An 11,495-nucleotide genomic window follows, 5' to 3' on the forward strand; every position below is an offset into this window, starting at 1 on the left:
ACGGACGCCATCCGTGTTTTGCGGATCCGAAATTTGCGGACCGCAAAACACACAACGGTCGTGTACATGAGGCTATCATGAGGGATCCGTAATCGCAGCCATGGTGTCACCAAGGAGCCACTGTCTGTGGAAAACCACTGATATGAGATACACACATGGAGGTCCATGGTCCATGGAGACCACGGATAGCACACGGCTGTGAATCATTGACGTGTGAAAGACTCATTAGTCAGAGGGGTGGACCCCAATACAAGATCTGTAACATGACCCCCATCGTACTGATCGTTCAGGGGCATCTGGAGCTCCTCAGTCTCCAGCGCATCCCCTGCGGATAGACATGTTGGGTTATTGGGTCCCTGGAATGATATATGCATGGAATAGCCTTCCTGCAGAAGTGGCAGCTGCAAATACAGTGGAGGAGTTCAAGCATGCATGGGATAGGCATAAGGCCATCCTTCATATAAGATAGGGCCGGGGGCTATCCATAGTATTCAGTATATTGGGCAGACTAGATGGGCCAAATGGTTCTTATCTGCCGACACATTCTATGTTTCTATATATGATACTCAACTATAATAGAAGAAAACTCGAGGAAGGATTCTCAGATTCTAGGATCATCATTCTATAGGCGACGAGACGTTTTCTCTCCCCAGGGATCTACTATCACATGGACTTTCTGGGTTATCGGACACACAATGAAATGATTTTCGCTGCGTGTCGGTAAAGCAGGGATCATCCGATATTTGGAGCAGTTAATCTAGGACACGCGGCTATTTCTGACAATGTCCTTGACATATCTGTGCGCACTTACATTCCGCTTCTTACCTTATGATGTTTCCGTCATTGCAGAAACTCGTCTCGGAGCAAAATGCACTTAGCACTTAACGCTAGGAACGTACTTCATTGGGCGCAGGTCACAATATGGTCACTTCTACCGCCCCCTCGGGTATAGGCAAGCACGATGCACAACTTGCGTGGCTCAAAATATATTCCAATCCTACAAACTACCAAAAACTCATCTGACAACCAGAACTGAAAAGATTGCAAGTTGTCGACCACGTAAGCAACTGCGGGACCTGAAAACGTCCTGACAACTATGTGTGTGCAACCCTTCGAGTGACTGCAAGAAGACATTGTATTACTATTATTTATTTATTTTATGCACTTATATGGCGCTACTATATTCCGCAGCACTTTACGGACATTGGCATCACCATTAGCAACCAACTGTCCCCAATAGGGCTCACAATCTAAGGTCCCTATCTGTATGTCTTTGGAGTGTGCGAGGAAACCGGAGAACCTGGAGGAAACCCACGCAAACTCCATGCAGATGTTGTCCATGGTCAGATTTGAACCCAGGACCCCAGTACTGCAAGGCACCAGTGCTAACCACCGAGCCACCAGTGCTAACCACTGAGCCATCCTCCTAGTGATAGGTCTTAACCCCCAGGGTGATTGTGAATGTTACATTGTTGCAAAGTGCATTTTTAGGAAGGATCAGCTTTTCTGCTATAAAAGGTAGACAATTCATACAAGCAGATCTCATATACGGCATCCAATAAAGTATTCACAAGCACAGACTGTGCAGTTTCCACAAGGTTCGGAGAGGAAGCACGCTGTGGTAATGGCAAAGCATGACGAGACATTTTCTTACCGCTGACCGCGGCTATTAGAGGAGACACAGAGACGGCACTTCCCATACTCCGCACCTAACGTCTACGTATAGCTCTGCACCTATGGATGTTGTGCTACTTTGTATCATACAAGTCCAAACAATAGAAAACAACATAAATAATCAGCATCTACGTGACATAAGCAGGCGGTAAATCGTGCTCCTTCTCATCCTAAGCTGCATCCCCCCCCCCCCCCCCCCCCACGTACTACTGTGAACTGCTGCGGATGAAAACCTATAACGCCTGGAGCCTTCTTACCTAACACGACCATTAGGCTATCTGCACACGCCGCGGATTACGCGGCGCAGAAGAAAAACACACAGCGTAATACAGTGTATGAGATTTCACGAATGTCATGTACACTTTGCTTTTTCGTTCAGTGTGGATCTGGAAATCCTCAGCGTGTAAACTTCTTTTGTGCGGATTTCACCCGTTTCATGGCAAAAGGTGAGATCTGCTGCCAAACCGCATAAAATTCGCATCCAAAAACACCAAGTAACACATGCGGGTTTTGGTGCGGAAATGCACAGATTCTGTAAGGGTACTTTCACACTAGCGTCGCTGGATCCGGAAATCTGCATGCAAACGGATACCATTTGTAGACGGATCCGGATGCGGATCCGTCTCACAAATGTATTGCAATACCGGTTGTCATCCGGAAAAAACGGATCCGGTATTTATCTTTTTCGCATTTTTAAAAGGTCTGCGCATGCGCAGACCGCAAAACCGGATCAGTTTGTCCGGAACATCTAATGCATTTCAATGTAAAATAATGCCGGATCCGGCATGTGTTCCGGAATTTTGGCGCTACAGTATTTTCTCCGTCCAAAAACCGTACAGTAACTGAACTGAAGACATCCTGATGCACCCTGAACGGATTTCTCTCCATTCAGAATGCATGGGGATAAAACTGATCAGTTTTTTTCCGGTATTGAGCCCCTAGGACGGAACTCAGCGCCGGAAAAGAATAACGCTAGTGTGAAAGTAGCCTAAGACAGCCCGCACCCCCGGACGCCTTCACGCACAGTAGATTTTGTTTGCAGAAATTTCTGCGACTGCAAAATCAGTTCCGTTCACCTGAATGCGGTTGTTTTGGTGACAAGCCCCATTCACGTGAAAGGAATAAATATCTGCAATAAAATCTGCCGCGCGTAAAGGCACCTTTAGGGTAGGGCTACGTGGCGACATGTGTCGTGCGACAGTAAGCCATGCGATCAAAAGGGTACAACTACACTGCCACATGTGATGCACAGCATTTCAAGTCGCGCTGAATTTTTTGTAATGATAGTCAATGGTGTTGCACTGCGACAAAAATCGCAGTGTGTCGCACCATTGACTATCATTATAAAAAATGTCTCACAATTTTTGAGCGCCGTGTAGCCCTCGCCTTAGTGCATGTTCACATGGGGTTTCTTTGCCATGGTTTTTGATGTAGATTCCACACTCCAAAAAACGTGCCTAAGGGCTCGTTCACATGACCGTGCTGCGTTTTGCGGTCCGCAAAACAAGGATGCCGCCTGTGTACCTTCCGCAATTTGCGGGACGGAACAGGAGGCCCATTATAGAAATGCCTATTCTTGTCCCTGCAAAACGGACAAGAATAGGACAGGACTCATCATTTTTGCGGGGCCACGGAACGGAGCATCGGATGCGGACAGCACACGGAGTGCTGCTCGCATCTTTTGCGGCCACGTTGAAGTGAATGGGTCTGCACCTGAGCTGCAAAAAAAAAAAAAAATGCGGCTCGGATGCGGACCAAAACCACGGTCGTGTGAACGAGCCCTAAGACGCATGAAAATCCTCTTCATTGATTTCAATGGGAAAACAACTTATTAGATTACACACCGCTGTATTTTTCCGCGGCATAAAAAAAAAAAAAAAGCAGTGACGTGTTTGTTCTTGGTGAGGGTTCCGCATTGAATTCACATCCAAACCTCCCAATGAAATGGGCAGGATCAAAAATCACACCAAAAGCTGCATCCCAAAAACCACAAGGACTCCTGGAGCCGATTCCACATCAGTTACTTTTTTAGCACACAAAAAACTCTCCATGTGAACCTGCCCTAAGAGACATACACAGCTCAACTACACTCGCAGGATCTGCAGAAGTCAAATGACTTTCGCACTCGCGAAAAGCTGCAGGCAGCGTTTTGGTGTCCGTCTCAGAAGCGGAATGGAGACTGAACGGAGGCAAACTGATGCATTCTGAGCGGATCCTTTTCCATTCAGAATGCATTAGAATGCAAACGGATCCGTTTTGGACCGCGTGTGAGAGCCCTGAACGGATCTCGCAAACGGAAAGCCAAAACGCCAGTGTGAAAGTAGACTGAATATATTTCAGTGCAACTTTTCCCAGTATCACATGAAATAACCATTTTCTCCTCTACGTCGAGACCGCATAAGGGTGCGCTCCTGCTGAGGATTTTCTTGCATGTGTAGTTGAGCTGTATGTGCTAGAGAGCAGATCTCCTAGGATATGTTTTTTGTTTTTTTTTGTGCATGAGATTTCTGCAACAAAATCTGCAGCGTGTGAATGCACCCTAAGGCTGCGTTCACATCTCCGTCAGAGGTGATCCAGCATTAATGCCAAGTGTCGTCTGGACAAAAAAAAAACGTTGCATGTAGCGGTATCTGTCCGGCTGAATGCCGGCCGGATCCCATTATAGTCAATAGGGATCTGGCGGTGATCTGTTGAATCCGGCAATGAACGCCGGCCGGACATAAACACAGCCAAAGAAATTAAATAAAGTTAGCCACACACACAGCAGAACTTAGGTTTGCCCCGTGCAGCAGAGCTGAATTTGTAACTCATGGGTAACATCGCTATGGGTCATCCATGGGTTGACACAGGACTGTTATCAAGAACACATTGGGATTCGTGTCCCCCCACCCATCACTTGGTTGAACTTGATGGACTTACCGTAACTAAGTAACGCAAACTCAGCTCTGCTACACTGAAAAAATAAAGTATAGGGGGGATGCTGGTCCAAAGCATATTGGTGATTAAGGGGGAAGGCTAGGGGTATAGGGCAGTATTAACATGTTCTGTAAAAAGCTCTGGGAAGTATTTCCAAAGTTACAGGACTGCTGCCAACGATTGCAAAATATGTAAAAAAAATATATATATATATAATAAAATAAATTATAAAATAAAAACTATGCAATATATAAATAAATATAAAACTGACCATAAACAGCAATGCAACCACCCATAGTAAACCATAGTAAAAATAAAATCTAAGAAGCCATCAGGTCCTACTTACAGCCGCTCTGTGCTCCTTGGGATATTTTTTGGCACCGATTTAAGTCCCAACCCATGACAATCCACTGTAGTTCCGCTGCAGGAGCACAAGGCTGGGCATCCATTGGCACCTACTTGGCAGAAGCTGCTCCAAACCAGGAGCCACAAGGAGAAGCTAAAATATCCCCTCACAGCCATGAAGGTTTCCAGGGCTGAGCCCTTTAAATCATCAGAGTCCTGAGAAAAGGATCCAGGTAGCTTCCAAATTCCTCGGCAAATTCCAACTTGGAAGAGACAAAATAAAAAAATAAAAATAGAAAAAAAAACAAAACAAAACAATTCAAAAAGAAAGGAAACAATGTAACAAAACAAAATATATTGCAACCTTCTGGTGCTACAAAGAGGCAGAAATCCCTCTCTCTCTCTCTCTCTCTCTCTCTCTCTCTCTCTCTCTCTCTCTCTTTCTTCTTTTTCTTTTCTTGCTCTCAGGCTGGAGGCAGAAGGCTGTGCTCAGCACAATGCAGGCAGCACCTTCTCACAGCATTGCCCTCCTGGCAGGAAGTGTCTCCGGAGCCGCTGAGCCTGGAGAGCCCTGTGCACAGTGAGCGTTATCTGCCCTGCTGTCTGAGGCTTGGTACCAGGAGGAATGAGAGGCAGCAGGGAAGGAGCCCACACAGCAGTCATCCATCAATGGAGAGACACACAGATATCCCAGGCTGACTCCTCCCTGCTCCCTCCTCCCATGTCTGGTGTGCAGGGCTTTACCCCCTACAGGACAGGCAGGGGAGGGGGCTCATTGACTAAACCCAGCCACTACAATGGCCGGCAGACACCGCTCCCAGCACCGGTGCCCCAATACCTCAGGGATCTCTGCCATGAAAGACACTTTGGGAGTTGAAACTTTTTTTTTGTTTTGTTGGGAACTTGTAACCCCTGCTATTAAGTAGCATTGTGACACCGTTTGTTTGTTTTTATTGCGTTTTATTTTTTTTCTGTGTGTGGCATTTAAAGCCAGCTCCAGATGTCTACGGAAAATAGGAGACGCTGAACGCTTTTGTTTTTGCACATTAGATGGAATTTTTTTTGTCTCTCTGGCTTCTTTTCTTGGCGTTTTTTTTTGCTAAGGCTATATTCACACGAAAGCAGTTTTCAGTACCATTGCAGACTAGGGGGGCGATTCACATGGCGTTTTTTTCGAAGACCATCAAAAAATAGCACGCGTCCTATTTGCGTTTTTTAATGGGCTGCTTATTTTTTTCCGGATGACACCGGAAAGACGGATCCGGCATCATGTCAATGCATTTTTCTGACTGATTAGAATCCTGATCAGTCTTACCAATGCCATCAAGTTGGCGTACGTTTTGGCAGTTCCGGCGACGGAAACTGCTTGCCGGATCACTGTGCCGCAAGTGTGAAAGTAGCCTCAGAAGTGCACCGGTTAAAAACGAGTACACTACTAGAAAATGGCAATTCAGGGGTTAAAAAAAAATCATCTAATAATAGTCATCTCGCCGCGATACGTCATCACGCTGGGAGCGTGTCCTGTCCTGCCCATCCAGTGAGGAGCGAGTGTCACGTGGAGGTGGGGAGTATTTCTAAGGGTTCGCATCAATTCCGTAATTTTGCCCGTTTATTTCAATGGGGCCGCAAAAGATGCGGACAGCACCGTACTTCCGTTCCGCGACCCTGCAAAAAAGCTAGAACATGTCCTATTCTTGTAATACATTTCTATCATAGGGCCGGCCATGTGCGTGGCCGGTATCCGTGTTTTGTGAATCCGCAATTTGCAGACCGCAAAACACATACAGTTGTGTAAATAATGGACCCTCATTATTATTTTTGTTATTAGAGGGGTTTTTCGATTAAATACTGATGACCTATTGTCAGGATAGGTCATCAGTATCTGATACTGACTCCCGGGACCCCCGCCAATCAGCTGTTTGGGGAGGCTCCGGCACTCACGGTAGCTCCGCGGCCTTCTTCAGCTTTCCCTAGGCCATGTGACGTTACGTTCATCGGTCATGTGACCTAGGCGCAGCTCAGCCCCATGGCAGTGAATGGGACTGAGCGCGATACTAAGCCGAGCCGCTATACCAGGGATCGGTAATTCCTGGAAAACCGTTAGCAGAGATGTGGGGGCACAACTGGGGGCCATCATATATAAGGGGACACAACTATATATATATATATATATGCACCACTTTGTGCCCCTGTAGTTATAATGACCCCAGTTGTGAGACAGAGATATATAGTTGTGCCTATATCTATATTGGAGGCCATTATAACTACAGGGGGCGAAATGAAAAAAAAGGGGTGCATTATTTATAGGGGAATGTATGTGTATGGGGGGTATAATATATAATGAGGGAGCTGCAGGGGTTGGGAATTTGGCTTAAAAACCCAATGAAAACCATCCATTTGTCACTACTGTTAAAATTGGTTGCAAAATAGCCGTTAAAAACAGACGGCCAGAAAATGCATCAATGGTTGAAAAATGGCCATGAAAAACCGACAGTGTGTCCGTTTTTAACGACAGTCGTGTGAATGTGGCCTAACATTCTTAAGAATACAAATCCCAGTCTTAATATTAGACAAATTTACGATTCAGGTGCATGGACCTTATAAATATCTGGCCAGATTTCCACCAAAACTCTGTCCGTGCGACAATTTTCTGCAAGTTTTGGATCTGTGGTGTTTTTGCCATTAACTGAGACAGCGGGGAAGTCGGCATGGCCATTACTAAGGGTTCAGTGCCCGTGCTGCGGGGCCACACACGGCGGTTCCACAATACACGGGTCACCAGCCGTGTGCATACTGCATCACGGATGCGGACCCATTCACTTGAATGGGTCCGCAAATCCGGAGATGCGGTGCGGAACTGAACCCCACGGAAGCACTATGGAGTGCTTCTGTGGTGTTCCGTTCCGTAAAAAGATAGGACTTGTTCTATCTTTTAGCGGAACGGACGGATCACAGACCCCATTCAAGTGAATGGGTATGCGATCCGCATGCGGCTGCCCCATGGCCGGTGCCCGTGCATTGCAGACTGCAATTTGCGGTCTGCAGCACGGGCACGGAGCCCTTACGTTCGTGTGAACAAGCCCTAATACTGTCTTCAAGTAGGGACACCATATGTATCATCCGTATGCTAGCTGCAGTTTTGCGGATAGTACAGTGCAGACAGTACAGTGCGGATAGCGCAGTGCGGATAGTACACTGCAGACAGTGCAGTGCAGTGTGGATAGTACAGTGCAGATAGCGCAGTGCGGATAGTACACTGCAGACAGTGCAGTGCAGTGTGGATAGTACAGTGCAGATAGCACAGTGCAGACTGTACAGTGCAGACAGTACACCGTGGATAGTACAGTGTGGATAGTACAGTGTGGATAGTACAGTGCAGTGTGGATAGTACAGTGCGGATAGTACAGTGCAGATGGCACAGTGCGGATAGTACAGTGCGGATAGTACAGTGCAGATAGCACAGTGCAGACAGTACAGTGCAGTGTGGATAGTACAGTGCGGATAGTACAGTGCAGTGCGGATAGTACAGTGCAGTGCGGATAGTACAGTGCGGACAGTACAGTGCAGTGCGGATAGTACAGTGCGGACAGTGCAGTGCGGATAGTACAGTGCAGTGCGGATAGTACAGTGCGGATAGTACAGTGCAGACAGTACAGTGCAGTGCGGATAGTACAGTGCGGATAGTACAGTGCAGACAGTACAGTGCAGTGCGGATAGTACAGTGCAGTGCGGATAGTACAGTGCGGATAGTACAGTGCAGATAGTACAGTGCGGATAGTACAGTGAAGATAGTACAGTGCGGATAGTACAGTGCGGATAGTACAGTGCGGATAGTACAGTGCAGATAGTACAGTGAAGATAGTACAGTGCGGATAGTACAGTGCGGATAGTACAGTGCAGATAGTACAGTGCAGATAGTACAGTGCAGATAGTACAGTGCAGATAGTACAGTGCAGATAGTACAGTGCGGATAGTACAGTGCCGATAGTACAGTGTGGATAGTACAGTGCCGATAGTACAGTGCGCATAGTACAGTGACCTGTTCATTTCTATGAGGCTATGTAGACATCTGCATTTTTTGCAGATCCGTGTGGAAGGTTCCCCAAATTTGTGAAAATGTCCCATCCTGGTTTGTTCTGTGGATGAGAATTAGGCATTTCTAATCATGGGAGTGAAAAAAATGCGGAATGCAGACGGAAGGTATCTGTATTTTGTGGATCCATGGCCGTGTGCAGGAGGCATAAGACAGTGTAAACGTAGACAGTCTTAAACTGCGCCACATTTATCAGTGGCTGATGCTGGATGATAAATCTGTCTCATCTTTACACCTTCTAGTCTAAGTCGACACCACCTATAGGTTGGCTTATTTTTACGCCAAAAATGTGCCAGAATTTAAAGTGTAACTGTCATTCTTTTTATTATTTTTGTAATATATGGGGGCAGTGACACTGACCATTTTTGTAATATACTTTAATTACTGAAATCGTACATTTCTATTAGAAAAATAGCTCTAAAGTGTCCCTTTTTGAGCCTTAGCAACGCTCCTCTGTCTTCTGTTTACATAACACGGTCAGTGTCAGCAAGTCTCCACTGTTATGTAAACAGAAGACAGAGGAGCGTTGCTAAGGCTCAAAAAGGGACACTTTAGAGCTATTTTTCTAATAGAAATGTACGATTTCAGTAATTAAAGTATATTACAAAAATGTTCAGTATCACTGCCCCCATACATTACAAAGATAAAAAACAGAACGACAGTTACACTTTAAGCCACACCCCTTTTCCTGCACTTTCTGATATGCCACGCCCCTTTCCTGCACTTTCTGATATGCCACGCCCCCCTTTGTCAGACGAGGCATAAAGTTAGAAAAGGCTAAGGCCTTATTCACATGACAATGTGATGGACTTTTTTTTAATGGCGATGACGATGACAGTCTATGGTATCAGATAGCTGCGGGTCCCACCTCTGACATCCACACCTATCCCTAGGATGAGGCCTCCAAAGTAAACGAGGGTGCACTGCGCAAGCACGGCTTAACTCCATTCATTTCTATGGGACTTCCGAAAAAATCTGACCTTAGTGGCCTATCCTAGCGATAGGCCACCAATGTGTGCGTAGGGCCAACCTCTATAACCCGCAGAGGTTCACGGATCCAGATGCTCAGGATTTAAGCGCAGATTCCGTAAATAAAATTCCATACATTTTTCACTGACAATGGAAGTGAACGGGGTATTTTACACACCATTCACATGCTGCAGAAAAACACCTGCAGTTTTGTTTGTTTTTGTCCACGTTGTGGGGGAAAAGCGTCATTCTGAAGAGAGGGTTAATGGATCTGCTGCTGTTCGGATCCGTTTATAATAACGATAATCTTTATATGGCGCCGACATATTCGGCAGCGCTTTACAATCAGAGACTACATTGCATAGAAACAAAGAAGTCAATAGGATTGAGGACCCCGCTCGCAAGAGCTTACAATCAGTGAGGGCGTACATGCCGGCAAAAGCTCCCGACATGAAGGGCGTTCTCCTGGCTTTTACTATTTATGGCCTATCCTCAGGATAGGTCATCAATATCAGATCTTTGCAGAACCAGTCAGTCGTCGACCTACAAGAAGGACGCCATGCGTCGCCATACGTGCCCCTGTGCTCTAATCATGGCTGCGGCACGGGGGACAGAACTTTACGGCTAAAATACATAATCATGAAATCTCAGCGGATACATTCATCCTGAGGGACTGTAGCGAGAAGAAGAGACTTCATTCTTAGGCTGCAAGATGACCTGATGGGGGCGCTGTTCTCCAGGGGTCAGGATTCTGGTGGTCACCACATCCAGAGGTCTCTTCAAAGAGAAGGAAAAATCTGCAACCAAGAAAGTATGGAAGCCATTCCCTCCGGTCACATCCTCTTCACACATAAAGGGCCGTGTAGCAGAGTGGAGTTTGTCCTTTGATACAATTTAACATTGTTTTATCTTCAGAAATGCATGGAGATCTATCTGGCTGAGTTATCAAACAGATTTAGCTTGCCGATAAGATTTTTCAGGGTATCTCCCTGGAAATAGTAGGAACACTGCGGGATTATCTTTCGCTCTGGTGTCGGGGAAAAAAATCTGCTTACTTTGTTTTTTTAGGAGTTTGCATGCTAGTATACCCCTGGATAAGCACAACGGCTTCTGCTTCCGTCCAGCCAGGACAAGGGCTGCATGGCTCCGCCTAGTGGCCGCACAAGGTGATGCACAACAAAAAGTGGCCCAGTTCATCCCCTTTGTTCAAATACCACTGACGTAAAATGAATGAAATTACAAATCAAACCAATTTCACTTGGAAAGAAAATATAGAATGACGTATATTATGCTGTCAGTCGCCCGGTACTGTAATAAGGGGTCAGCTACCTCTGCCACTGCACAGATGTGAAACTACAACTTCCATCGTGTTCCATGGCAGTCAGAAGGTGACCATGTGTGCATGCTGGGAGTGATAGTTTCACAACCCCTTGGTTCTGTGCCTAATCCACTCAGAAAATGCGTGCACGTCCCATTGATTTCGATGGCATGGTAATTT

The 11,495-nt window shown here is 46.2% G+C and overlaps 1 protein-coding gene across 1 annotated transcript in view; it reads right to left on the reverse strand.

Moving 5' to 3' along the window:
* SLIT1 (slit guidance ligand 1) overlaps positions 1-5,610 on the reverse strand; it is a 292,661-nt gene extending 287,051 nt beyond the window's left edge. Inside the window, exon 1 of the mRNA XM_040437323.1 lies at positions 4,937-5,610. Coding sequence (XP_040293257.1) covers positions 4,937-5,112 — 176 coding nt within the window. The 5' untranslated portion in view covers positions 5,113-5,610. The remainder of the gene's footprint in view (positions 1-4,936) is intronic.
* Between the last annotated feature and the right edge of the window lie 5,885 nt (positions 5,611-11,495).

Source organism: Bufo bufo, chromosome 6 (genome assembly GCF_905171765.1).
Source record: "Bufo bufo chromosome 6, aBufBuf1.1, whole genome shotgun sequence".
Taxonomy (NCBI): Eukaryota; Metazoa; Chordata; class Amphibia; order Anura; family Bufonidae; genus Bufo; species Bufo bufo.